Consider the following 27,410-nt stretch of genomic DNA (forward strand, 5'->3'; position numbering starts at 1 on the left):
GAAGTTCAACAGAGCGCGCTCTTCTCGTGAGGTTTGCTTGGTGGTGTGGTGCAGTACTTTTTTCACACGCTCTGTTTCTCTGTTTCTCTGTTTCTCTGTCTCTTCGCCGCTCGAAAATTCGCTCTCTGATCGAGAATAAGCGGTAGGAGGCGATAGAGAATTAGAAGAAGTTCGAGGGCGGAGCTGGATTGCTGGTACTGAAGAAGAATTTGGAGCTGTTGCGGCAGGATTTGTTGTTATGCCTGAAGAAGCCATGACAGGTAGAGCGTCATCTGGAAGGACGCCGACGTGGAAGGAAAGGGAGAACAATAAGAGGAGGGAGAGACGGCGGAGGGCTATTGCTGCTAAGATCTACACTGGTCTCAGAACTCAGGGGAACTATAAGCTTCCTAAGCACTGTGATAACAACGAGGTCTTGAAGGCGCTTTGTAGTGAAGCTGGTTGGGTGGTTGAAGAAGATGGCACCACTTATCGCAAGGTTCTGCGACTCCTTTCCTTTAATCCATGGCTTTTGATTTTTTGTACTTTTTTAATCGGTTTTGAGATGTGGTGATTATAGTCTCTCCTCCTGATCTGTGTTTATTTTAGGTTTTTTGTTTGTTTCAGTTCTCTTTGAGTTCAATCTTTGGTTATTTGGTTTTGTATTCTTAGATCTAGATATTTGAGGACTCGAGAATTTAAGAATCTTTTGTTACGATGAAATGAGTAAGTGCGGAAGACTGTATGTGAAAGCAGTGTTGTAGTTTCCTCTTTTAGATCCGGAATTCTTAAGCTGTTCATATGTCTAAATCTGAGAGCTTCTGTAGTCCGTAGTACCAGTTTATTTATCTCTCCCCCAATTTATTGGGATTTAATTAGGTTTCTCCCGCGCCGTTTCCGTTTTAGCGTGTTAGATTTTGTTTGAAATTGCTAAAAGATGATGTTCGCGCTAGTTTTTTGTGCTCCTCCATTTCGTCTGAGAGTGAAATGCGTTATAATCATTGCATGATTTCAGCAATCTATTTGATGTCTTGTGTTTGTTTCTTACCTTTTTTGTTGATTCGTTGTACAGGGATGCAAGCCTCCTCCGATTGATATTGGCACTTCTGCTAACATGAGCGCCTGTTCTTCTCTTCAACCAAGCCCACAATCTTCATGTTTCCCAAGTCCTGTACCATCCTACCATGCCAGCCCTTCTTCATCCTCTTTTCCGAGCCCAACTCGATTTGATGGGAATCCATCTTATCTTTTGCCATTCCTTCAAAATATAACCTCTATACCTGCTAATCTCGCACCTCTCAGAATATCAAACAGTGCACCTGTTACGCCACCTCTTTCTTCCCCGACATCGAGGGGTTCGAAGCGAAAACCTGACTGGGAGTCCATTCCAAATAGCTACTTGACCTCTTTCCGCCACCCCCACTACGCTGTCTCTGCTCCTTCAAGTCCTACAAGATGCCGCCATCTTACACCAGCCACAATTCCAGAATGTGATGAGTCTGACGCTTCAACTGTGGACTCTGGCCGCTGGGTCAGTTTCCAAACTGTAGCACCTTCTGTTGCTCCTCCCTCCCCTACATTTAATCTGATGAAACCAGTGAGCCAGCAAAACTCTCTCCACGATTCAGTTGACAGACATGGAGCAATGGGCTGGGGTGCTGCATCGGACAGGGGGCGAGGCTCTGAGTTCGAATTCGAGAAATTTGAGAATGGCAAAGTGAAGCCATGGGAGGGTGAGAGAATTCATGAAGTTGGGGTGGACGATTTGGAGCTTACACTTGGGAGTGGGAAGGCCCGTGGTTAAGCATCCACTTGAAGATATTCTCTTTAAAGGTTATTGGTGTATGCTCACTCAATTTGTTTACTTACTTAGCTTGGACTTGCACTTCCACTACACCTTCGTTCTCTTGGAGCCTCTGCAAATCTCAACAGTTCCTTTCTCTGGTTCCACATCTTACGCCTTCATTTGAACAGTTCTTTTCTCTTGTGGAGCCTTTGCAAATCTGAACTCATTACATCTTGTAGTGGAAGAGGAATCAATATTTGATTCGGGCCCAGGAAAGAACAACATTCAGAAGAACAATGCAATTAATTGTGATGGTTTCAATTTTTTCAGGATCTTATGATCCTTAGGATTTTCCTTGCCCCCCACCTGTATCAGAAATTTCTTGTATATATAATCTTCAATTCATCTTATCTTTGCAGAACGTGAAAGAAATGAACGACAAACTGTGGGAAAGTTGTTACGAACATTGCCTATTTCCCTGGTCAGTTATGATTCATTACATTTTCTGTCATGTACATGTTCAATCATATACCATATTTTAGAGGGCCCTGTCCGTAGCTTCATTTTTTGTTAGTAAGAACTAAGAACTAAATGTTATCAATACTTGACTTTCAGATTTATGTGTTGTATATAGCTATTTATATATGTATGCATACACAACCATCTTGGTCAAATGATCATTATAACTATTTTATGACTTAGTGCCTGTTCATCAATTTTTTTTTTCTTCAAAGAACCAATGTGGCTCTAATATGTCATATCAGGTCAATGCTCATGTTAATTTGCATTTTTTTTTTCTTGATGGGGCATACCTTAGAAAAGCAAATTAGATTAGGAACTGTGTGCAAATAGACTTGATTAGAATTTTAATTGGATTCTCCAATTGAGGAACTGTGTGCAAATAGACTTGATTAGAATTTTAATTGGATTCTCCAATTGAGAGTCTTAACTGTTGGATGATGGAAGTCCCACATCGACTAATTTAGGGAATGATCATGGGTTTATAAGTGAGGAATACTAACTCCATTGGAATGAGGCCTTTTGGGGAAACCCAAAGCAAAGCCATGAGAGCTTATGCTTAAAGTGGACAATATCATACCATTGTGGAGAGTCGTGTTCGTCTAACATGGTATCAGAGCCATGCCCTAAACTTAGTCGTGCCAATAGATTGATAAATCCTCAAATCCTCAAATATCGAACAAAGTCTAACATGGTATTAGAGCCATGCCCTAAACTTAGTCGTGCCAATAGATTGATAAATCCTCAAATCCTCAAATATCGAACAAAGAACTCCTAAAGAAAAGGAGCCAAGCCCCTCCTCGAAGGCAGTCAAAAATGACTAAGACTCCTTGAAAAGGAGCCAAGCCCCTCCTCGAATCAAAAATGACTAAGCCAAGCCCCTCCTCGAATCAAAAATGACTAAGACTCCAAAGGAGTCGAGCCTCGATTAAGGGGAGGCGCACTTTGTTCGAGGGGAGGTGTTGGATGATGGAAGTCCCACTTTAGTCTGTTATGTATTGTTGTCAGTCTCACAATTCTAAAACGCGTTTACTATGGCGAGGTTTTCATACCCTTACAAGGAATGCTTCGGTCCCTTTTTCAACCAATGTGAGATCTTACAATCCACCTCCATTGGGGGCTCAACGTCCTCGCTGACACACCGCCCGATATTGGTCTTTAATATCATTTGTAACAGTCCAAGCTATTGCTAATAGATATTGTCTGCTTTAGCGTTACATATCGTTGTCAGCCTCACAGTTTTAAAATGCATCTATTAAGGAGAGACTTCCACACTCTTATAAGGAAAGTTTGTGATATGTGGAAATCACTACAAGGGGAGTAAGATTCAGATTACCTTGTTGATCGAATATCTCAAGGCAAGAACATTGTTTGAGATTCGAATCACTCCACAAGCAAGATCGATCATGTCTAGCTTGAATGATTCTTGTTGATCAAATATCTCAACGCAAGACCACTTGTTTGAGATTCGAATCACTCCACAAGCAAGATTGATCATGTCGAGCTTGAATGATTCTACATGCAACCTAAACTACATAGAATTGCAAAGAAACGGCTAATTGCAAAGAAACTTAGCCATTGGCTAAAGAAAAGCATATGCTCCCTTTACTCTGTTTTCAAGTCTTACAAATACAACATTCATTTCAAGAGTGGTAACATTCATACTTAATGGCCATAATTAACCCCTATCTAATTGTAACTTAAAATAAATAAAAAGTCTTTGAAATACATTAATAAAATACACTAACTCTAAATTACTCTAAATTGTAATCTACCCAAAATTTATAACATGAAACTTCATTCTTCTTTAATGTGGCATGAATTGAAATATATCTTTTGATAATTTCTACAACATTTTCTTCACATCTTCATTGAAGTATATTGTATAATTGATGTCTCTTGATTCATATAAGTTTCGGTTCCCTCTCTAACCGATGTAGGATCTCAAACTCAAAGTTGATAATTTTAGTCTAATTTTGACGACTTTTTACTCCACTTGGACAACGATGAACTGAACTAGTCATCACCTCAATATGCTACCCCGTAATAATTGTAGTAAAAATATGGACCGTGGGAGGTCTCACTAAATAGTTTGTCGGAATATATTTTCTATAAATTGGTTAATTTGATGTAAAATTTGTAAAAACAAATTATATAATTATCATATCTAACATATCGTATCTCTTAAGTCATTCAACAACAAAATATTTGTTTTAAAAGGTTGCAAATAGAGCCAGGAAGAAGAATGTATTTTTCGTGACTGTGGTTGTCTAGCTTGCATAATTTCATACTACTAACTACTTGCCTTTTTCTTATGAACAAAACATGTAATATACAGTTCAAATGGTTGTATTTTGTCACTTTCTCATACACTATATAATACAATTTTTAAAAATTAATTAATACGCTTATAAGCTTTTAAGATGAAGATTACTTCATTTAATGGAATAAATATTGTCATTTCCATTATTATAAATAGCAGCAAGGAGTAGAAGCAAGCTCCATCCCATTCAAAAACAGAGGCAGAGCTTCTTCATCTTGTGCTCTGTTTTCATATTTTACGCATACCCATGACAGCCCAAGAAACCAAAGCCCATGTTGCTTTACTGGTCAGCCCCGGCATGGGCCACCTCATTCCCTTCCTTGAGCTAGCCCACCGCCTCGTCCACCACCACAACCTCCACGCCACCCTCTTCGTCGTCTGCTCTGGCACCTCCGCCGCCGAGTCCCTCCTCCTCCAGAAATCCTCTGCTGTCAACATCGTGCCTCTTCGTCCCTCTGTCAGTCTCGACCCAACTGCCAATTTCATCGATAAACTCAAGGCCATAATGTCCGCCTCTCCTCCCCTCCTTCGGCGCTCCCTCTCGACTGCGAAGCCCCGCCCGGCGGCGCTGATTGTCGACCTTTTTGGGACATGGGGTCTTGCCATAGCCCACGAACTTGGCATGTTGGGGTTCGTTTTCATGACCACTAGTGCTTGGTTTCTTTCGCTTGCCAGGTTTTTTCCCACCATGGACAAGCAGATGATCAACGACCACGTGTACAACCACGAACCGCTGAGAATCCCGGGTTGCAGCCCGGTCCGGTTCGAGAATACCACCCAGGTGTTAGAGAACGGTGTCTACGACGACTTTGAACTTATGGCAAGGGAGCTTGGAACGGCTGATGGGATTTTGTCGAACACGTGGCAGGATCTGGAGCCCACTAACATAAAAGCGCTAACTGAAATTGAGACTCTCACCTGCGGGAAAGCCGAAGGAGTCCCGATTTATCCAATTGGGCCGTTGATTAGACATGCTGAGCCCAATTTGGAGAGCGAGGTGCTGAAGTGGCTCGACCGGCAACCGGATGAGTCGGTGATATATGTGTCGTTTGGGAGTGGGGGTACGTTGAGTGAAGAGCAAATCAAGGAATTGGCATTGGGGTTGGAGCTGAGTCAGCAGCGGTTCGTTTGGGTGATACGGCCGCCGGTGGATACCGATTCCTCGGGGACATTTTTCACAGCAGGGAACCAATCGGGAGACGACAAGTGGCCGCCGGAATACCTGCCGGAAGGATTTGTAAACAGGACAAAAGAGGTGGGTTTGCTTGTTCCGACGTGGGGACCACAGGCAGAGATTTTGAATCACCGATCGGTAAGGGGATTTTTGACGCACACTGGTTGGAACTCGTCGTTAGAGAGCATAATGAACGGAGTGGCGATGGTGACGTGGCCGCTGTACGCAGAGCAAAAGATGAACGCGGCGGAGCTGACGGAGGAGGTGGGAGTGGGTGTAAGGGTGTCGCCGGGGTTGGTGAGTAGGGAGGAGATAGAGAGTAAGGTGAGGAAGATAATGGCGGAGGAGGATGAAGAAGGGCGGAGAATCAGAGAGAGGGTTAAGGCGCTTAAGCGTAGTGGGGAAAGGGCCGCCGCCAAGGGTGGGTCGTCGTATAATTCGCTGGCTCAGGTGGCTGCAGAATGTGACATTTTCCGCCGCCAGACACAGCTCAGGAAGGCCGCCGCCACCTGATGCTACTCTGTTTTTATTTTCTTTCTGTTTTTTTCAGTTCAACTGCACAAGAATACAGCGAAAAAGGTCAAGTAATATAAGGGTATTTTGGTCATAATTTTTTTTTTATTTTTTATTTTTATTTCATTTTGAATGATGCCCAAACTACATATTTATTTAAAAAACTTTTTTTTATTTTTTATTTTTATGGTTACGATGAACTGATAAAATGATACGATAATATTATGTATAGGAAAACGCTATGACTATGATAGATTGATAAAACGATACGGTAATCGTAAATGATATGATTATGATGGACTAATGAACGATATGATTATGATAAGTTTAGAGAACGATATCATTAAGGTACGTTCATGAAATCATATGACTTTGATAAGTATAAGAACGTTAAGACTATGATAAGTTAGAGAATGATATGACGCGGAGAACGATCATTATGTTTGACATAATGCTGCTATGACAGCCTCTACTCCTAACGGGTGTCCGGCATCGAGAGCTACCAGAGAACATCCGTCCGGCAAGAAAAGGGGGCCCAGGAGGTTTGCGAATTGAATGGTGGGTCTATAATCATACGGCCGTGTGTAGGAAATTAATTACACAATCAAACTGCCCATTAGGATAGCCACCATAGGGAAAGCAAACTGTTATGATAGGTCCTGTCATTGCATTCACACGTTCTTGCATTTAACTCCAATAGTGCGGTCATTTACTGAGTATTTTTTTAAATACTCAAATCACGTGCTACTTCTATTTCAAGTTAAGGCAAGACATTCCTGTACGGCTAACGACAACATCGCAACTCGAGACCATGACACATGTATAAGGTAATCGCATTTATTTTCATAGACTTTTAGAATAATATATTTTTAATTTAAAACGTTTATTTATTTTATTTAGTATTTTTGTTATGTCCTTTTAAATGTGTTTTCAAACCACATAAGTCCATGATTATGTTTTAAGATGAAAGTTATGTTTTATGAAAACTTAAATGAAGTATTTCTGCATTCGATATTCATAATATGTATAACGACCTTAGATTAAACAGAAAATTTCTGGTCGTTTAAGCCTATTTATTGTTCTATAAATTGGTTAATTTCACGTAAAATCTCTAAAAACAAATTTTATAATTATCCACGCATCGTATCATACGTCATTAACAAAATATTTAGTGTCTTGGTGGTCTGGCTTGCATGACCTTTTCCTCATTCTTTCCATAATTTCATGCTATACTAACTAATTGCCTTTTTCTTATAGTCGAATTTTCTCATGCACTAAAATACAAATTTTAAAATATTAATTAATAGGCTGATAAGCCTTTTAGGATGGACATTACTTATTTAAGACCCAATTACCATAATAAATATTTGAATTAACAATTTTGAGCTTAGATGTTTATATCCATTAATTAAGCTTGGAATTTTTGTATATTCTCCACAATTGTATGATATTGTCCACTATGAGCATAAGTTCTAGTGACTTTGCTTTGGGTTTTTTCAAAAAGTCTCGTAGCAATAGAGATAGTATTGATTGATTATAAATGTAGGATCGTTTCCTTATTATAAATAAGGGCGACAAGCAGAAGCAAGCTCCATCCCATTTGAAAACAGAGACAGAGCTTCCTCATCTTGTGCTCTGTTTTCATATTTTACGCATAGCCATGACAGCCCAAGAATCCAAAACCCATGTTGCTTTACTGGTCAGTCCCGGCATAGGCCACCTAATTCCCTTCCTTGAGCTAGCCAACCGCCTCGTCCACCACCACAACCTCCAGGCAACCCTCTTCGTCGTTTGCTCTGGAACCTCCGCCGCCGAGTCCCACCTCCTCCAAAAATCCTCCGCCGTCAACATCGTGCCTCTTCGCCCCTCCGTCAGTCTCGACCCAAATGCCAATTTCATCGACAAAATCAAGGCCATAATGTCCGCCTCATCCCCCCTCCTTCGGCGCTCCCTCTCCGCTGCGAAGCACCGCCAGGCGGCGCTGATCGTTGACCTTTTCGGAACATGGGGTCTTGCCATAGCCCACGAACTCGGCATGTTGGGGTTCGTTTTCATGACCACTAGTGCTTGGTTCCTTTCGCTTGCTATGTTTTTTCCCACCATGGACAAGCAAATGATAGACGACCACGTGTACAACCACGAACCGCTGAGAATCCCGGGTTGCAGCCCGGTCCGGTTCGAGAGTACCACCTCGGTGTTCGAGGAGGATGATTACGAGGGCCTTTTTGGAAATATGACGAGGGAGCTTGGAACGGCTGATGGGATTTTGTCGAACACGTGGCAGGATCTGGAGCCCACAACCATAAAAGCGCTAACTGAAATTGAGACTCTCACCTGTGGTAAAGTTAAAGGAGTCCCGATTTATCCAATTGGGCCGTTGACTAAATGTTGTGAGCCCAATTTGGAGAGTGAGGTGCTGAAGTGGCTCGACCGGCAACCGGATGAGTCGGTGATATATGTGTCGTTTGGAAGTGGGGGGACGTTGAGTGAAGAACAAATCAGGGAATTGGCGTGGGGGTTGGAGCTGAGTCAGCAGCGGTTCGTTTGGGTGATACGGGCGCCAGTGGATACCGATTCCTCGGGGACATTTTTCACAGCAGGGAACCAATCGGGAGACGACAAGTGGCCGCCGGAATACCTGCCGGAAGGATTTGTAAACAGGACAAAAGAGGTGGGTTTGCTTGTTCCGACGTGGGGACCACAGGCAGAGATTTTGAATCACCGATCGGTAAGGGGATTTTTGACGCACACTGGTTGGAACTCGTCGTTAGAGAGCATAATGAACGGAGTGGCGATGGTGACGTGGCCGCTGTACGCAGAGCAAAAGATGAACGCGGCGGAGCTGACGGAGGAGGTGGGAGTGGGTGTAAGGGTGTCGCCGGGGTTGGTGAGTAGGGAGGAGATAGAGAGTAAGGTGAGGAAGATAATGGTGGAGGAGGATGAAGAAGGGCGGAGAATCAGAGAGAGGGTCAAGGCGCTTAAGCGTAGTGGGGAAAGGGCCGCCGCCAAGGGTGGGTCGTCGTATAATTCGCTGGCTCAGGTGGCTGCAGAATGTGACATTTTCCGCCGCCAGACACAGCTCAGGAGGGCCGCCGCCGCCTGATGCTACTATGTTCTCAGGTAGTGAACATCATTAACGTTTAAATGTTTTTTATTTTCTTTCTATTTTTGTTTGTTTTTTGTTTTAATTCAACCACAGAAGAATAAAGCGAAAAAGGTGAAGTAATTAATATAAGGATATTTTCGTCATAAAATTTGTCTATTTATTATTTTAATTCATTTTGAATGATGCTCAAAATACTTGTTTATTAAAAGATAAACACTTGAAAAGTAAGTGAGACTGTTACTCTTTATGTAAGTTTAATAAATCTGAAAATTAATTATAATCTTTAATAATTTTGAGATTGATTAAAATGAGACTAAATAAAAATTAAAACAAAATGATTTCCAAATTTCCAATCTTTAATAATTTATACATTTCGTCAGTAATTCATAATTATTTTTAAAATCAACTAAAAATACTATTACACCATTCATTCTAAAAAGTAGAAAAAAAAAAAAAGAAAAAAACAGGATTAAATATCAATCGTATTCATAAATTTAAAAAGTAAAATTTGATCGAAACTCTTCATATCCAACCGATCATCCAATCCATATCTGTATATGTGTATATGTATATCGAAGAGAATTTTAAGTGATTTCTATACGTAAAAAAAAAAAAGTATTTAATTACATAAATAAATACATGGGAAGATGGGTTATTGCCCCCAGAGATTAATATTTTATACGTTTATGAAAAAAAAAAATGATTGAATATAGACAATTACAGTATAGAGTGAGCATGGAAGGTGAGTACCACAACTGAGAGTAAAGATAGGAAGAAGTTAGAAATATTTGGTACAGCGTCGGCAGTGGCAGGGACTGAAGGGCCGGTCGTCGACACATTGCTCACCGGCGGTAGCGGTGGGTCGACGATAGCTTTTCCATCCAATGGAGGCGAGGGAGGATCCACACGTGGTCGTACCTCTTGCGGCACCAGACTAATGAGTGTTCCAACTTCTGGCGGTAAGATTGAATATCCACTGGTATCCGCGTTAAGTGGCCGACACGGACATGCTGCAGTCACCAAGACAATTAAAAAAAAAAAAAAATTATAATAATATATGTCTTAACGAGTTGAGTTATGAGTTTAGGATCATTACTTATATATCGTTTTGCAGTATAAGGGAAGTCAGTGATGACGCCGTCAACGTGGAAGAAGTCGACGTATGTGGAGACTTCGAGAGAGGCTTGAGAGTAGTAATCAAACGCTAAAGACACGTATTCATTCCTTATGACATAAACGAAAACGGAGAGATCGACGGACTTCAATTGAGCAACCACACCCGTGTTCCTAACCGTAAAATAGTTGGTGATTTCGACTAGGGCGGAACGAGGAACGGCAACAGCGTCAGCGTGGATTTTGATCTCGTCAGCGACCTTTTTGGGGACTTCCCCATACTTGCCATCAACAGTTAAAACTCTTATGAAAGTTGGGAAATTGGTTTTGAAAGCGGTCAACACAGAAGTGTCATCCGACCTTATATAAACTTCTAGTGTTGATTCCTTCTCCATATGCGCGTCGCTCATTGTCGTCGATACGATTCCCACCATGTCAAGACCTTTCTTTGCAGCCAAGAAGGCCGCATTCTAACACAACAACAACAATAACAACCCATAAACAAAGGAGTTTGATAGATCAAATGAACAAATTAAGATATTTGCTTACTTGGAGGTTGATCATGATCCCACGAACACCTCTGGCTTTGGCGAACTCGAGAAAGTCAGAGAGGGACATGAATTTGCCCTTGTTCTTAAAGGCAGGATTTCGGACAAGCCCAGAAGAGCTCAGGAAAGGGTTAGTGATTTGAGCTGAAACAGTAGTACAGAGTTCATTAAGATGAAGAAACAGAATTAGAAAAACAGAGTAGTCGAAAGAAAGAAGAAAGGGTTACGTTTCAATGTTAGAATCTGAGGCCAAGTGAGATCAAAAGAGAAGATTCCAGGATCTTGTTGAAGTTCTGGAACAGCCGTAGTTTTATCATTGAAAGCAGTGATAGCAGTGGTAGTTGGCAAAAGATCACTGGTTTCCATGCAGAAAGGAACTCCATCTTTTGATATTTGTACTGAACAATCAATTACGTCACTCCCATCCTCAATTGCTGCTTCGTATGCAAGGTCTGTTGACCCTGGGTAATCCCCACTTGCCCCATTGCTGCTTATCACCAACGGTTCTTGTCTGACTGAAATCATTCCAATCTACTCTTCACTTTTCACCAAACTAAAAATGAAATCGTAATCAAATATACGAGGAAGAAAATTGTTACCACCTTTAGATTTCGCGGGGTTGCGAAAACTGACATAGCAGGCTGCAAAAAGAACGAGCAAACAATTTAGAAATCAGCTTGTACGATGTCGAGAACTTTACCATTTGTTTCAAAATTACTTTTATCCTTTTTAGATTTGCAAAAACACTATTGAACTTCATGGAACAAGGTGAGAGTGATTATAAAACTAGTCTAGATTAAATTTAAAAAACAACGTTTCATCACGTCAACTTCTCGTCCAATATTCTAATAGATTTTTTACTTCAAAGGGAAGATTGCACCTTTGATTGATTGCACATTTGATTGAAGGTATTATTGAAATAGAAGAAGAAGAAGAAAGAGAGAAAAACTGACCAATGGCTTCAGAAGCAGTAGGAATGTAATCAGTAATCAAACCATCAACAGCAAATTTGCCATTATCAATAAACGGAATGTACTCACGGACAGGATCATAACTATAATTGTAACCAACAACGGCATCGTTTGCAAAGCCATGAGCATAGACTTCCAAGCCAAGATTATGGGCATCCATCACAACAGTTGTTGCAGGCAGCACATACTCTTCTCGACTAACTGGCCAAATGTATGATTTTGGGACCGCAATTCCCGAGGCAATCGTCTTTATCATGGCCAGCTCATGAAGCAAGTCACCGTATTGTTTTCCTGTTGTTGGCTCTGTTTCAGTGGCTCCTAAGAACCGAAAGATGAGCTTTGTTTTGGCGCTGTTCACAGCCCCACCTAGCCCTTTCACTATTCCAATTTCGGAAGATGACACAAAGTCTATGGGCATCAGTCTCAATGCCTTCTTAACGAATGATATGATACTCAGATTGTGTTCTTGGTAGAATGTTTCCCACTGCAAAAGGCTACATAGTTAGTAAAAGCTTTGGATGCTAATAATTAAGGTCCTCTTTGATACCCATTTCAGTTTTTGCTTTTGAAACTTCTCATCATCTCTCTACAAACAATGAGTTTTATCTTTGTTATCAAATAGTCATCAACCAAATAAATACCTCAGCGTTCAACCAAACAGGTCGGTTCAGTCTTAAGATATCGTCAACAGCAGAAATTGGCCAAACACCATCATACACACTAGGGCGGGACATGATACCTTGAACCACTGATCCAACAACAAAAGAAACATCAAATTAACTTTTTTTTGTTTTGTTTTGTTTTGTTTTGTTTGAATTGAATTGAATTGAATGGACGAACTTACAGGCGACTTTGGTAAAGAGAATATCAGACATGAAATCAACAGAAAACCATCCTTTGTAAACCTTTCCATTGATTTCGTAAGTCTTACGAGATTTAGGGAAGACTTGTTCAATGTTGGTTGAGTTTTCAAGCAGAATATCAGATAAGCAAATAGCAAGCCCATCTTTGGTTAGTTGGAGGTTGCAGTACAAAACAGTGTTCGGTAAACCATTAGACACTGCTAATTCATTTGCAAGCGCGCTCGATTCAGGAAACACTCCAGAAAACCCACCCCTTGCTACCACTATAGGCTCTTCCCCTTCACCAAAACAGTTCATCCAATTCAATTTAATTTAATTTAATCTAAACCACAGGAACTCAAACAGAAAATATTCAAGAGATAGTATTTGATTTTGCGGCGTTTTAATCAAAATCTACAAACAAACCTGTCAACGTGTGCCATTCCTCATTTGGATCTTTTAGAGGGCTCTGTTTCTGTGCAAAAGCGGAGGAGAGGACCAAGGAAGCTATGACCAATAAGCACTTCAGCATTGTGAGTCTCAGCACTCTACAACACCAAATCAACAACCAAAAATCATAAAAAAATAAACAAAACCTTACGCATAAGAAGAAGAAGAACAAGAAGAGATGCTTACCTTGGTCCGTTGATCAGTTTAGGACTGCAATGAATTGGAAAAGTGATATTATGATTGAAAACTCAATCGGAAGACATGTTGAAAGGGAATAATGATGAACATAGAACGAGAGAGAAAACTATGGGGAGAGAAAACTCAGAACGAGCATTCTCTGTCAAGTTTCTCCGCGATAACCTGCCAATGGAATGGGGAGTTTAGAGACAGAGATCGAAGAAATCGGGAGATTAAAGGCGCAGAATCAACACACGATTGAAAGGGAACAATGAACAGAGAGAGAGAGAGAGAGAGAAAGAGAGAGAGAGAGAAGAGAGAAAACTATGGGGAGAGAAAACTCAGAAAGAGCATTCTCTGTCAAAAGTTTCTCCGCGAAAAAACTGCCAATGGAATGGAGAGTTTAGAGACAGAGATTAAGGAAATTAGGAGATAAAGGCGCGAACACTCCTAAATATAGGGATTTTCTTTTTTATTTTTCTTTTATTTGTTTTTGTTATGGTTATTCTTATTCTTAATTCTTATTCTTAATTCTTACTCTTAATTCTTATTCTTATTATAATTAATTCATAGATCACCATGCCTTACTAATTAAAGGATGGGTCACTTTTACAATTCTTTGGTTCATAAACATCTCTTTCCAATCTTAATTATCTTTCATTCTCAACCCTCCAATATTAACCGCCTTTCCATTATTTTCCCTATCTATATTTATGTAAATCATTAGTAAATACTTTTAAATTATTTAATTATGTTTATGGGTCATTTAATTTCCTTTAATTATGTTTTCGGTTGTTTTCTACATAATTTTTTTTTTAAAAAAGATTATTATATATAAATACAGCTTAAATAATAAAAGAATTGTATTTCGCTATTCTTGTTGTTTGGATTTTTTTTTTTTTTTTTTTTTTTTTTTTTATAAATATTGTGTTTTTAAATAAATAATTATTTTTAGTATATAGACGTTGGGTCTTCTATCAAAACCTTAATTGATTTGTTAAATGCATTAGGAGACTTTCGTATATTTAAAAAGAGAAGTAGTTTTAGAATACTTCAAACTGGTTGAGACATGTACTCACGATTAAGAAATCAAATGTTTAACCTCTCTTCACCAAACTATAACTATGCATGCAGACCTAAGAGCTTCGACCAGGATGTGTGCGACTCGTTTAGATAGAAAATAACTAACACTAATATTAGTTTGTGTTGTATACAGTGATGGAAAGCAATAATGATTGACTAATTAAAATACTCGAAAGGCGATGATGCATAAATATGGCATTATTGAAAGAAATGGGCAGCATGAAGGATGAAGCTACTTCAAGTTTTACCACAGAGAGATGATGATCAGGCAGTTATTGGCTCGGTGGCCTTCTCCAGCCATGTCTTCTCAGATTCATCCAAATATGGAGCAAGAATGTCCCTACATTTTGAATGATAAGTGTTCACCCAATTCAATTCTTCAGCTGTGAGAAGACTTGTGTGGATCAACTTTTTCTGGTATGGTGCCTGCCCAACAACCAAAAATCTAAGATCCGTTGTCTATTCTAAGAACGATCGATGAGTTGATGAAATCTGCAAATAGAAATAAGAGTTTTACCCATGTTATGTGCTCGAACGATAAGTAGCCTTTATTACCAAAATTAAATTTTGTGTCGGCGTCCTTCACGATAAGTACGTTCTCCAACCTAATACCGAAGGCGCCATCCTCATAATAGCCAGGCTCTGTGGTTTGCAATTGAAGTATCAGCAAGAAATGGCTTCTAGGACTAAAATAAAATTCTAGGCTATTTATGTTTCTGATATCCAGACCAAGTTCACAAAATTATCTAAAGTAGGTTTGGTTAGCTTAGCTCCTTGTACACCACTCACACGGGAAAGAAAACATGACAAACTCGAGGGAAATCGGGATGAGGGAGGGGGAGGGGTGAATAGACATCAAGTAGCGTGGAAGCGATCGATATTGAAAGTGAAAACTATGCAACAAAAGAGTTCACGAGGAATTGTAATTGATACCAATGACTTCCTTATACTTACCATCAGTTACAGTCATTGAAGCTTGAAGTGGAACATTTCGAGCCTGGGGTCTGAAACTAATCAAATGGGGTCCTGCTCAAAATAACTAAGAAATTGTTAATTTGATCATAATTAATTACTGAATAAGAAATGTGGAAGTCACAGTAGTTCTTTACCTTCATGAACATTAAGGAAAGAACCAATTCCATGGCCAGTGCCATGTCGATAATCCAGACCATCCTTCCACAAGGGAACTCGAGCAAGAATATCCAATGCATGGCCTGCAAATAGGAAGTCAACCTATCTCTGATCAGCTTATTGGGAAGACAAAATACAAAGCAGAATAGGTGAGAACTCCTACCATTTGTGCCATTTGGAAATCTTGCATTTCCCAAAGCAATATGGCCTTTGAGAACCTGTCAAGATGTCGCTTCAGTTAGATAATCAAAATTGCAGTATAAATTGAGGAATTTCATATAGAACTTATCCATTTATGTTATTGGAACTAGATGATTTATAATCAATTTCATAATGTTGCAGCTACCATAAATTAGTTTCCTAGCATAAGGTTTCAATTTATTAATTCATTGATTAAATTGTGCTTAAGAAATAAGTATTACTTTTCACTTCTTTCAAGATATACATATTCCTTTAAATACCCTAGTCTTATACAGAGTCGAGAATACTACCAATAGAAAAATGTCCATCTCACTTCAATGTGTATCCAAAAAGAACAATCTAAGATTTGAAAAACAAGTCCATCCATCCCCCCAATCAGAAGCAATTTTTGAATGGTGGAACCAAACTCTTAACCTAGCTGAAGGTAACAATGACAAGAAAGGTAGCCTCCAGAAAACCACTCTCCCAATTACAACATTAACTGAATGGATTTAGTCTCCTCCATCGATCTTCTTCATGGTAGGTGGACTTCTATAAAGTATTAGAAAAGCACTTGCAAACATAAAACCCACAGTAAGCAAATTAGGATTAGAAAACTTTACACAGAGGTTGTGGCTTATTAGTTCTATCATTCCATGGAACTAGATATCAAAGAGAAGCATCTTTTTCTTCCAACCGCACAAGAAATCTGGAAGTTCATGTCAGAAAATGATGCTTAACTTTATGAGCTCAAAGGGAGAGTAACGAAGGAACAAGAGAACCTCTCAAGGTAACTCTTGAAAGGTTTCTGATCAATGGGATATCCAAAGTTTCATGGCTTCTGACTGCTTCACTCTCTAATCTCTTAATTACTATTCCTGTGACCTTGACCAGAGTATTTATTTTTGTAATCTCCTTTGACAGTCTCAAGCATTCTGACTGCTCCTTTTGTTCTCTTCATACAGCATTGAAAAGGAAGTTTCTTGTTAAAGGTAACAAATCAGAGTTAAAGCAAATCAATTTGTACTAAGGTTCATCAATTTGTGAAGTCGGTTGATTTATCAACTACAGAAACGAGAACAAATACATATAATACTTTATTTTTTTCATTAATAATTAAGCTAAAGTAACTCACTGCCGTATAACAAGCTTTTTCATGTGCTGATGGTAATCCAAAATGGACTGTCCGCGTGATATCGGTTGTTCCATCCAAATACTAAGTACACAAACAAAAAGGGAAGAATTGAAACATAATTAATTCATCGATGAAAAGTATAACCATTATGGTTAGGAAGAGGCAAAGCAGATAGTAAAGATCATGGTTAGCATCACATAAGGTTTGAATGCCCAACTAACCTGAGCCCCTGAGTCAAAAAGATAGATGCTTTCAGGATCCAACTCCGCGCATGTCTCTGCTTGTGGTCCATAATGTATAATTGCAGCATTTGAACCAACAGATGAAATCGTAGGGAAACTTAAGCCTCTGAAATGCTGAAAAGCACAAACAAAATGTAAGGCTTGCTTCATTTGCACTAGAAGGACGAAGCATGAACCTCACGAGGGAAAGTCGATGTGCAGAGTCAGAGGGAAGTAGTTAATTAGGGGAGGATTGTCTTTCCTTTAGTCAGTTAGTTTTGATGAAGTCAGCAAAAGAATGTGTAGTTAAGTTAAGCTAGTTAGCTGATGTCGCATGCTGGGAGCTGTATGTACATGGAAGGTAAAAGGGAAAGAGTCAGGTTGTTAGTAGGTAAAATCTAGAATAGTTTCTGGATGGAAAACAAACTTCTCGGGCTTCTATCACAATCAATCCCTATCATTCCCAAAATTGACAACATGAGGTCCACAGTAAAACTAATCACCTAATATTCTTAGTTTATATTGTATATACTTATTTTAAAGAAGAGATAGACAAACATGCATAAGGGTACAGAGTGAAACATATTAACAATGAAGCTGACCTCCTTTGATGCACGGAACGCCTCGAGCTTATCACTTACTGTAACTTCTGTCAGTTTCTTCGAGTCCCTAACAAGGATTGTTTAACGTTAAAATACGGTTAGACAAATGAGCAACTGCAATGTCAGCAACGTGAGTATGTTGAAGTTTATATAATGTTCTTTGCATAAAATAATAATAATAATTATTATTATTATAAATTTAAAAATAAAAAAAATAAAAAAAAACATTTTTCTCCAAAGCATTGCAACAATAAGCTGATGTGGTTTAATCACAAAAATGTGTATAGAACTCACGATGGTTTGGGCTTCCTCGCTCCATCCCCTTCCAAAAAGTACCCAGAAGCCCCATAAGTCTCTTGCAGCTGCAAATTTTAAACCAAGCTAGAAATCATAAAGTGTAATATGACGCCAATGTCTGTTTTTTGGGGCTCGGTAGAAGTTATTGAAGTGAATGTAAGCTAGATGCTATAGGTTTCAAATACCTGCTTATCCAGCCACACAAGATATTGTACAACAGCCGCACCATCCCGAATGTGTGCATTCTTTAGTCCATCCAACTCAACAGAGTTCTATAGAATAACCGGTCAATCAAAGTGGTAAAGCAATGAGAAAAATATGGACTTTGAAAAGGAATTCCTTTTAACCCTGTTGTTCAAGTTTCAAGAATATGGTTGAATAAATTGAAAGTTACTGACTACCAGGAACAGATCATAAGATATATGTTAATACTTTTATCATCTCAGGCACCAGTGTAGTGGCTTATTGTTGCTCACATGAAAAAAAAGTTAACAAACACCACCATATCGTTCTTCAGAAAAAGAAAATTGATATGGAAATTGAAATGCTACCTTTAGAGCTTTTGCAAGGGCCAATGGCGACTGTTGCAGGAGAACCTTATCAGAGTTCAGTTTAGAATACAAAGCATAGCAGCATTGAGCAGGATCAACCCATACAAGGCCAGGACTCTGGCTTTCCACTTTAGTTCCATTAGACCCTGTTATGTCAATCGAACTAAGTTCCTCTACAGTACCGCTAACTTCAGGTCCTTTTACAAAAGATGACAAGTTTTGTTGATTAGATGTAAGTGAAGATACATCTACTATTACTGCACTATAATCCCGAACTTCAATTCCATTTTTCTCCAGGTACAAGCGTACCTGAAAAGGAGATATTTATTTTGAATGAGGTCTAAACCAATAAAGAGACTTAAATATAAAACAAAACAAAGCTCAAAATTAAATTCCAACATAACTACTGAATTAAGTACTAGAATGATATCCTAGTACAACGTTTCCTTTCAAATTTGATATACATAACTTTTCATGATACGAAATATGACGCAAGTGTTTTGAGATACCTCGTCAGACACCTTCCTCTTGTCCACGTAAAAAAACGCTGAGTTGAGTGTCACTATTGCAAATGCATGTACAACTGGACAGTATGAAACATCACTCCCACGGATATTGTATAACCAAGCAACCTGCATATTTTCATTTGTATAATGTATTGCATCATATTATTAAAGAGAAGTAATACTATGTAAGAAATAAATAAAACATCTAAAACAGAGGCCTGGGGTCAAATCAGAAAAACCAACACAAGAATGCAAGACTATTTTTATAAGAATGGTTTGAAGAAGCACTGGAAAGAAAGGAAACTCACTTCATCAAGACCAGTCACAATTAAACCATGAGCTTTCTCTTGTGAAAGTTTTGCTCTCAAAGTCTTCAACTTATCTTCAACAGAGCAGCCAGTATACTCCAGCGGGTGTATGATAACAGGATTTATTTCTGGTGGTGGTCGATTCTTCCAAACTTCATCAACTAAGTTGGTGGTGGTTTGAACCAGCTTCTGCTGCTTTTTAGCAAATGCGTGAATCCACTTTTGTGCAGTGTCTACTGACACACACCAAGGATCCACTCCAACAGCTGCATCCGCTGGAAGATTCTGATACAAAATTGCAAAAACGAACTTAGCCTAACACACTAGCAATTATCTTCATACAGAACAATATGAACTTACCAAGAGAAAATCACAATTGTACCAAGAATCATAAAAATTTTAATGCTTCTAATTTTAGACTCTCGTTTAAACCCCAAAAGCCTACTTGAGTGCTAGTAAAGCAGAATTCAACTAGACCTAGGTGTCCACATTTAGAAATACAGAACAACCAGTACAATCGTTAGTATAACAGAAATGAGGTAATTTGATTTAGTTAAAAAGAGAGTTTGATATTGCATTTGTTTGCAGAAAAGAGAATAATTCAAACACTCAACGGAAAATGAAAGAAATTTCTGGTGGAACACATTAAGTTTCTAGAAGAAACCAAAGTAAAAGGATAAAGATAATTTGAAGAGTTCCAAAAAAGAAAAATTATGAACTTTAAATTTTGGTTTCCCCTTGTATTAATGTGAAGTAAAACCTTCAAATAAATGGTCACATACATCTGCCATCCAGAGATCTACTGGAGGATCCTCTCCAATTCGCATAAGCTTCCACTGATCGCTGAGCTGTTGAATTGCCTGCAGAAAATAACGCCCATCGGTCCACAGTAATGCTTCTCTCTGGGTTATAAGTGCCAGACCTTCATGAAAAGGAAAAAAAAAAGGATCCATAAAGACAACAGGAGAAGACAATCAACGAGAGGGAGCATGAACAGTGATCAGACTGCATAGACTAAGCTAAAAGCATTTTCTTGCTCAATTAAATTTGCAACTAACAAATCTAGCAACATTACAAAGAAAGTGGAGCGTACAAGAAATATGGTTATACACAATGGCAAGTCAAAAAAAAAAATTATTAGTTCCATTTTTTATATCATCAATAACAACTATTAGTTATGCTTATGCCTCGTTTCATAAAAAAGAAAATAACAGCTATTAGTAAAGACTGTCAATAATTTGAATTGGCTATACAAGGCCTCGATTATCCTTTAAAAGTAGAGTAAGGCTGTAATAAAATCCTCTGAAGCTAAGGATATTTGAGATTTGATCCAGGCGTGAGTGAAAGAAACATAATGGATCCTAGGAAGTGAGTTTGAGAACCTTTCTACGTGGTAGATTCTTTTTCTCAATGAAAGTTACATTCTTCTTTTTAGAAAAATCTGTCTTTACTGTGTGGATTCGCTTGGCACCAGATGTATATTCATCTAGTAATCGACCCAGCATAAAATGTTTGACTCTCCTCATTCTTTCTTCTCTCCTAGATATTATTATCAAGTGATTCTGTATTTATATCAGTTTTCTCAAGTCTTATTTCAACAGCTAATGGGAAGAAATGAAAAAATTCCTTTTAATACAGCATCAGTTAATTTAACATGCACAACACAAAAGAAAAATAAAAAGAAAGGGGAACAAATCGTAGTGGTACTGAAACATCCTTACTGGCAATCGGCAATACTTACCAGCACTTCCGGTGAAACCAGAAACAAATGCACGTCGTTCGTCTCTCGCAGATACATATTCACTCTGCAACAACACGTAGACAACAACTGTTAACCAGAGAATTACTCCGATGACAAGAAATCAAAGAACGAAAAAGAACAACCATGATAAGTGAAAATTTTAGAGAAAAAAAAAATGCGAAATGAAAATAGCCAAACAAGTAATCTCAGAGCTCGCGTCTCGCGAATTGATCAATCAGAAACAGACCATTTCAGACTTTCAACCAGAACACAAGAGGCGAAACATAGAACAAATAGCTCAAATCAGATCCTCCAAAACATTAACAGATGATTGAAATTCAGGATTCGTAATATAGCTAGATGTTGATTGATACAGCCAAATTGGTAGCAGGATGGAGAAAACCTGATGATAATCCTCAGAAGGAACAACCAAGGCGTCAAGAGGAGGAGCATGTGACGCCATTAGAAGCCTCAAAGCGCTCAGAGAATCCGCCATCTCTATCTCTGTTTCTCTCGTCTCCCTCACTCTCAGTTTCGTGTTTGTCTTCCAGAGTGGTGCTTCTCAAGATTTGTTTTATATAAATAATGGGAATAAATAATTTCATTTCATTTAATCTTTTTTTCTTTAAAAAGAGAGAGGGAGAGAGAAAAAAAAGGAACAAGAAAAGGGATAAACTCGATGAAATTGAAAAAATGTTAAAAAAAATATTTATTTATTTCTTCTTACTTTCTAAATTCTATTTACATATTATTATTATTTAATCCATTAAAATTTAAGACCCAAAATAGTAATTTGATCTTATGGAGTTACCATTTTAGTCCTTCTTGTTGTTTTACAATAAGGTTTGAAGAAGATCCAATGTTGGGCCCCAGGAAATGACCAATGGCCAGTGGGCTGGGCCCAATGGGCCTCCCCAAATGAAACCCAGAAAAAATAAACATTTTTTTAATTATTAAAAAATAAAAATATGAGCGGTTTATGGGAGGCTAAGGGCATGTGCATGCCAAAAAAGCATATTCCAAAATAAAATAAATTATTAACCTACTATTTTTTTTTAATTATTAAATTACTTTGAAAAAGATACCCAAAATTATATGGTAGATTGCATTTGATTTGCTCCAAATATGGGGACTGATACCCTACTTTTATCATGTGCCTTAGGGTTAGGGTGCCTTAGCCCTTAAGGGTTAGTATTAAATATGAAATTACCATTTTAATCTTCAAATAACCTTCTAATATTTTGTATTGATTTTAAAATTTTTAATATTGTGTATATTGTTAACCTAATTATTATAATTTATGACAGATTTTATGCATACAAAACTAGAATTTAGTATTTGTTTAAAATTTTATTAAATTATTTTTAAAATTCATGAATAAAATATAAATAAATTTAAAGTTTTACTTGATGTAAGAGTTTATAGACCAAATAAATATATTTTTAAAATTGAATGATTAAACTTGTAAATTAAGCTCTATATTCTCAATTTTCACGATTTAAATGTGTCTATTAAGTAGAGGTTTTCACTCGTTCATAAAAAAATGTTTTGTTCATCTCTCCAAATGATATGAGATATTACAATCTCTCTCTTAGAGATTAGTGTCCTCGTGGAATGTCGCTCCATGTCTGGCTATTGTCCGCTTTAGCCTGTTCTGTATCTCCAACCTCACAATTTTAAAATGCATATATATATATATATATATATATATATATATATATATATATATATATATTATATTTTTGAAATTTTATTATTATAATATTTAAAAAAAAAGGGTAATGTAACAGTGGTGATATTTGGGGCATTACCACATTGAAGGACACCCAGTAGAGTACAAACCATAATACCGGCCTTCCAAGTGTGGGGGTCCCTTCGCCAGCGTTCAACTATTTACGTATATATTTTAATTAAATTTTAAATTAATCCCTATAATTTAAAAAATTTGCAATTTAGTCCTTTAATTTATGGGAACTTGGCCCGATGTGATAGGGCAGAACTAACCCAAGAAAATAATTAATTATTGTTATATTTATCTAACTAATTACATATTATTTAAGTAATAAAAATGATTAATTAGCATATGAAGGCGAAGTTGGAAGATGAGGAAACATGGGTTGGCTATGTCGGGATAAACATGACACCTATTACCTGGAAATCCTCAATTCTTAATTAATCACTTGCAAAAAAATATATAAATATTAAATTAATTAATTATTTATTTAAAAAATATAACCAGACAAAGGAATCGAATCACGTCCCATGCTCATGCGCGTCCCCTTTTCTAATTCTATTTCTTCATCATTATCATTACATTATTTTTAACCTAAGTTTAAGCAACCTAATTTATTAATAATTATATATATATATTTTAATTTCTGTCACAGTGCCGTAATCCTATTGTAGACTTCATCCTTATCCAAATCTTAATATTTGCAAATTCCAAGAAGGAGCTTATTACTTCGTTTACAATTAACCCACAAAGGGAAGGGAAGAGGGGTTGTTTGGGAAACCCACGTTTTATATCCTGGGTAGAATAAGGAAAAGGGATAAGGGATATCCTATCCCCATTTCCAAACAAGCAGAGATTTTACTTATGGTATTTGCCAACCTAAATTTGAATGATTCTATTCTGGATAGGGTTAGAACGAGTACGATTTGAATGAGCATTGTGAGTTGAGTTTAAAAAAAGGGTCCACGTGTCATTCATTGAATCTAGTGGGAAAAGGATTTCCATTTCTTTGAAAACAGGCTGTAAAATTCAGTATAAAAAAAAGACCCCAAATTGGACAAAGGAACTAAAAACACTAAACAAAAGCTCTCTCTTTTGGTCTTTTGAAACCGACACATAAAATAACTCCAAATAAGTACGTATTTATATCCCTTCTTTTCTGCTATGTCCGGATTCAATTCACTCCTTTTTACCTAAATAAAAAAATTCACTCCTTTTTACCTAAATAAAAAAATTCTAATGCATTATCGGTTGAAGATCTAAATCTACCGCTAGTAAATATTATTATCTTTTAATATCTTAAAATATATTTATTAAAAAAGATTTTTACACATTTATAAGGGAATTGCGGCTGTGGAATGACGTGGACTGTGAATAAAGTTAAGACAGAGAGAGGGATGAATTTGTTTGGTTTTGGTGGTCCAACATAGTACAATTTTGCGGGGGAGCTGACACGTGTAAAAGCAGTGCAACCCCATGTGGAACCCTGAGTTGTCTGTTTTTTATGTCCCGTGTGTGAGTCTCCAATAATCAAATTATAACCACTTTTTATCCAATGTCTTGTTTTCTATCTTTGACTTTGTGCCCCTCTTCTCTACTCCTTTTCCCGCCGGGCCTTGCTACCTTCTTCAACTCTAACCAAACCTTACCTCTGGTGTAGGGGTCGCCCTTCTCTTGCTTCCTGCTTCACTTCTTGTTGGGTGAACGTACCGAGATCATAAATGTGTGTGCCTGTTCAATATTGCACGCTCGCTTCATTATAATCTATGAATTAATATTTAAATTCGGAGTAAAATACACGAGATTCGTTTCTGTTTCGTATTTTGAGATCAATCGAGAGTGACACGTTTAGTTCTTGAATTCATATCTCTAATTGATTCAGATCAATAGTAAAATAAGAGCTTTTGTATGTGAGATCTCGCATTAGTTGAAGAGGAGAACAAAACATTTCTTATAAGAATGTGTAAACCTCGAATCGTAAGGTTGACGACGTTACGTAATAGGCTAAAATATACAATATTTGTTAGTGGTGACTTGGATTGTTACAAATGGTATCAGAGTCTGACACTGACATTTTATGGGTGGATTGTGAGATCTCACATCGGTTTAAGAGAAAAACAAAATATTACTAATAAGAGTGTGGAAATCTCTCCCTAGCATATGCGTTTTAAAACTGTGAGGCTAATTGTGATATGTAATAGACTGAAACAAACAATATTTGTTAACGATGGACTTGGATTGTTACAATGAAGCTCGTGTTTTTAACTTAACATAAATAATTTACAACGTTTTAAAATAGACAATATCATATTAAAATAGAGATGACGATAATATCTACTCTATACCGGGCCCAAGAGCGTAGGTGGTGATTTGGCAGCCACAAACTTTCCTTTCGGTGGTCTATTCATATTATCGTATCCCAAGCTGCCTACTCTAGACACATGAAAAAAGACAGCTAACCCTCCATCCCATCCTATGGTCACTCCTCTTAATTTATATATTTAGTTTTAAAATTTATATAAATAATTTAATTATTTTTAATTTATCAAATTAAAAATTTTAAAATATTATATTAAAAAAATTTAATATTGTAGGGACTAAAATTAAAAAAAAGGTCAAATATAACAGACTAAATATTTTATACCAACCAAAAAAAATTCAAATAATCACACGAAAATTGTGGGTAATTGCGTGCAATTTCCACGTCCCATATATAAATTAATCATTTTAATAATTTATATTCACCTCGAGCCAACACAAACAAACCAAAATAAAATCAGATTTATAATTTATTTAATATTTTTTTTATTGTGTTCGATGTGGTCGGTTTGTAACTTGCGGGGATCCCCATGCCAAACCCAACCCCAGCCCCCACCCATCTGCACTTCGTTTTATGTATGCGGATTGGAATCTAATCATTAATATTTAATTTAATATTTTTTTATTAAATTTATTATAATGTTTTACATTTTTATAAAAAATTATTCGATATAATTATTATAAAATTAAATAGAGAATTTTACGGAGATAAAAACAAATTTCAATTATTTTAATATAAAGTAATTCATCCCTAATGTAACACATAGGTGTTACGAGGGTGAATGACGTGTATTGATGTGCCACACTTATTTAATTAATTAATTAATTATCAAAGTCCACAAGGATGGGGCAGAATTGTGAATATACAAAAGTTTAGAGGCGCTTCTGAAAAAACAGCGAACTTTTTCAATATTATAAATGTTTTCAGACATCATTTTCGGCTATAAATAAGTTGCAACCCCTCTGTAAACCACCCGCACACTCTTCCCCCACTTAACAAACACCCACACTTCTAAAGCAATCAAGAGAGAGAAGCTACTGAAGAGCTCTACCGCCGGTGATAATGGCCGCCGCCGACGACGACAATACATTACTCATCTCGAATCTCTACAGCCCTGGAGTTTATACCCAAATACTCCCCCAACAAGGTCCTTATCTCCATCCTTTATTAGTTTCTTCTTCGTGGTATTGGAGCTTTTTCAAAAATCGTGTTTTTTTTTTTTTTTTTTCAGGTGCGGCGGAGGGAAATAAGCCGACGAAGCGGAGGCGGCGGAGGAGCAAAGCGAAGGAGGCGGCTGGGGCGGCGGGGTTGAAGAAGAGGAAGCTGAGTACAGAGCAAGTGAAACTTTTAGAGATGAATTTTGGGGATGAACACAAATTGGAATCGGAGAGGAAAGATCGGTTGGCTTCTGAATTGGGACTTGATCCACGACAAGTCGCCGTCTGGTTTCAGAACCGCCGTGCACGGTGGAAGAACAAGAAGCTCGAAGAGGAATATTCCACTCTCAAAAAAGCTCATGATTCCATTATTCTCCAAAATTCCCACCTTGAATCTGAGGTAAATAATATTATATTGTCCTAAAGCTCTCGTAATTTTATTTAATTTTAATATATATTGATTAATGAGTTGTTTTTAGATGGCCAAATTGAGCGAGCAATTGAGAGAGGCGAAGAACGAGATCCAACGGTTGGTAGAAGGAAGCGAGAAGATTTGGAGCAATAGCCCGACGTCATCGGAGACGATGGACGCCGTGCCGCCGCCGGCGCCGTCGTGGGGAGAGCTGTTCTTGGGAGAATATGAAGATGTATTCTATTGCATGCAACAGCAACACGGCAATTACAGTCAAGGAATGGAGTGGCTTAATCTTTATATGTAAATTAATTAACCTAATTATGTTGACTAATTAGTGTTTAATTTGTACATTAGCGATACATTTAATGTAATCTACATTTTCCAGAACTAATTGTGTTATTATTATTATCTCTCGCCAATATTCTAAACAAAATCAGGAGATTAAGAATTGGGCTTTATGCTCAGCCTGTTTACTGTTAATGGGCCTTTGTTATTGGCCCATTAGTTGGACAACCCAAGATATAAATTAA

The 27,410-nt window shown here is 37.7% G+C and overlaps 6 protein-coding genes across 7 annotated transcripts; 4 read left to right on the forward strand and 2 right to left on the reverse strand.

Moving 5' to 3' along the window:
* LOC111781922 (protein BZR1 homolog 1) lies at positions 1 to 2,383 on the forward strand. The gene is made up of 3 exons (XM_087120337.1): positions 1 to 478; positions 1,052 to 1,812; positions 2,185 to 2,383. The coding sequence occupies exons 1-2, from the start codon at positions 239 to 241 to the stop codon at positions 1,781 to 1,783; spliced, it is 972 nt and encodes a 323-aa protein (XP_086976463.1). The 5' UTR covers positions 1 to 238; the 3' UTR covers positions 1,784 to 1,812; positions 2,185 to 2,383.
* Positions 2,384 to 4,762: 2,379 nt separating this feature from the next.
* LOC147786721 (UDP-glycosyltransferase 72E1-like) lies at positions 4,763 to 6,391 on the forward strand. The gene has a single exon (XM_087119925.1). It carries the CDS (start codon positions 4,855 to 4,857, stop codon positions 6,292 to 6,294), a length of 1,440 nt encoding a protein of 479 aa, XP_086976051.1. The 5' UTR covers positions 4,763 to 4,854; the 3' UTR covers positions 6,295 to 6,391.
* A 1,516-nt stretch (positions 6,392 to 7,907) lies between these two features.
* Positions 7,908 to 9,548, forward strand: LOC111781847 (UDP-glycosyltransferase 72E1). The gene has a single exon (XM_023662562.2). It carries the CDS (start codon positions 7,955 to 7,957, stop codon positions 9,395 to 9,397), a length of 1,443 nt encoding a protein of 480 aa, XP_023518330.2. The 5' UTR covers positions 7,908 to 7,954; the 3' UTR covers positions 9,398 to 9,548.
* Positions 9,549 to 10,002: 454 nt separating this feature from the next.
* Positions 10,003 to 13,938, reverse strand: LOC111781735 (glycerophosphodiester phosphodiesterase GDPDL6). Its single transcript, XM_087119933.1, has 10 exons — positions 13,511 to 13,938; positions 13,301 to 13,422; positions 12,877 to 13,173; positions 12,674 to 12,780; positions 12,015 to 12,516; positions 11,643 to 11,702; positions 11,289 to 11,567; positions 11,063 to 11,205; positions 10,497 to 10,983; positions 10,003 to 10,410 (listed from the first exon to the last, which is right to left on the reverse strand). Exons 2-10 carry the CDS (start codon positions 13,404 to 13,406, stop codon positions 10,118 to 10,120), a joined length of 2,274 nt encoding a protein of 757 aa, XP_086976059.1. The 5' UTR covers positions 13,407 to 13,422; positions 13,511 to 13,938; the 3' UTR covers positions 10,003 to 10,117.
* Positions 13,939 to 14,669: 731 nt separating this feature from the next.
* Positions 14,670 to 21,846, reverse strand: LOC111781553 (aminopeptidase P1). 2 transcript variants are annotated; one of them, XM_023662217.2, is made up of 16 exons: positions 21,660 to 21,844; positions 21,257 to 21,320; positions 20,298 to 20,437; positions 19,516 to 19,800; positions 19,211 to 19,333; positions 18,702 to 19,010; positions 18,336 to 18,422; positions 18,148 to 18,215; positions 17,854 to 17,920; positions 17,252 to 17,386; positions 17,031 to 17,111; positions 15,879 to 15,933; positions 15,694 to 15,798; positions 15,539 to 15,610; positions 15,102 to 15,226; positions 14,670 to 15,010 (listed from the first exon to the last, which is right to left on the reverse strand). In XM_023662217.2, the coding sequence occupies exons 1-16, from the start codon at positions 21,750 to 21,752 to the stop codon at positions 14,849 to 14,851; spliced, it is 1,971 nt and encodes a 656-aa protein (XP_023517985.2). In that variant the 5' UTR covers positions 21,753 to 21,844; the 3' UTR covers positions 14,670 to 14,848. The 2 variants fall into 2 exon arrangements, with proteins under 2 accessions (XP_023517985.2, XP_086976058.1); XM_087119932.1 differs by lacking the exon at positions 17,031 to 17,111 and having other exon boundaries at positions 21,660 to 21,846.
* Positions 21,847 to 26,264: 4,418 nt separating this feature from the next.
* LOC111781935 (homeobox-leucine zipper protein ATHB-40) lies at positions 26,265 to 27,285 on the forward strand. Its single transcript, XM_023662677.2, has 3 exons — positions 26,265 to 26,455; positions 26,540 to 26,865; positions 26,945 to 27,285. The coding sequence occupies exons 1-3, from the start codon at positions 26,371 to 26,373 to the stop codon at positions 27,182 to 27,184; spliced, it is 651 nt and encodes a 216-aa protein (XP_023518445.2). The 5' UTR covers positions 26,265 to 26,370; the 3' UTR covers positions 27,185 to 27,285.
* The last annotated feature ends 125 nt before the right edge of the window (positions 27,286 to 27,410 follow it).

The sequence above is a fragment of the Cucurbita pepo genome, chromosome 19 (genome assembly GCF_057944985.1).
Source record: "Cucurbita pepo subsp. pepo isolate OVF chromosome 19, ASM5794498v1, whole genome shotgun sequence".
Taxonomy (NCBI): domain Eukaryota; kingdom Viridiplantae; phylum Streptophyta; class Magnoliopsida; order Cucurbitales; family Cucurbitaceae; genus Cucurbita; species Cucurbita pepo.

Excerpts from the sequence above, each read along its gene's own strand:
- LOC111781553 (XM_023662217.2), bottom strand. The coding sequence starts at position 21,752 with ATGGCGGATTCTCTGAGCGCTTTGAGGCTTCTAATGGCGTCACATGCT. Across the intron at positions 19,334-19,515 it reads TTGTGACTGGTCTTGATGAA|GTTGCTTGGTTATACAATAT; the intron begins GTGAGTTTCCTT and ends GAAAATATGCAG. Across the intron at positions 19,011-19,210 it reads AGAGGAAGGTGTCTGACGAG|GTACGCTTGTACCTGGAGAA; the intron begins GTATCTCAAAAC and ends TCTCCTTTTCAG.
- LOC111781922 (XM_087120337.1), top strand. The coding sequence starts at position 239 with ATGCCTGAAGAAGCCATGACAGGTAGAGCGTCATCTGGAAGGACGCCG. Across the intron at positions 479-1,051 it reads ATGGCACCACTTATCGCAAG|GGATGCAAGCCTCCTCCGAT; the intron begins GTTCTGCGACTC and ends TTCGTTGTACAG.
- LOC111781735 (XM_087119933.1), bottom strand. The coding sequence starts at position 13,406 with ATGCTGAAGTGCTTATTGGTCATAGCTTCCTTGGTCCTCTCCTCCGCT. Across the intron at positions 12,781-12,876 it reads TCTCTTTACCAAAGTCGCCT|TGGTTCAAGGTATCATGTCC; the intron begins GTAAGTTCGTCC and ends TTGTTGGATCAG. Across the intron at positions 11,206-11,288 it reads TCAGATTCTAACATTGAAAC|CTCAAATCACTAACCCTTTC; the intron begins GTAACCCTTTCT and ends CTACTGTTTCAG.
- LOC111781847 (XM_023662562.2), top strand. The coding sequence starts at position 7,955 with ATGACAGCCCAAGAATCCAAAACCCATGTTGCTTTACTGGTCAGTCCC.
- LOC111781935 (XM_023662677.2), top strand. The coding sequence starts at position 26,371 with ATGGCCGCCGCCGACGACGACAATACATTACTCATCTCGAATCTCTAC. Across the intron at positions 26,456-26,539 it reads CCAAATACTCCCCCAACAAG|GTGCGGCGGAGGGAAATAAG; the intron begins GTCCTTATCTCC and ends TTTTTTTTTCAG. Across the intron at positions 26,866-26,944 it reads ATTCCCACCTTGAATCTGAG|ATGGCCAAATTGAGCGAGCA; the intron begins GTAAATAATATT and ends AGTTGTTTTTAG.
- LOC147786721 (XM_087119925.1), top strand. The coding sequence starts at position 4,855 with ATGACAGCCCAAGAAACCAAAGCCCATGTTGCTTTACTGGTCAGCCCC.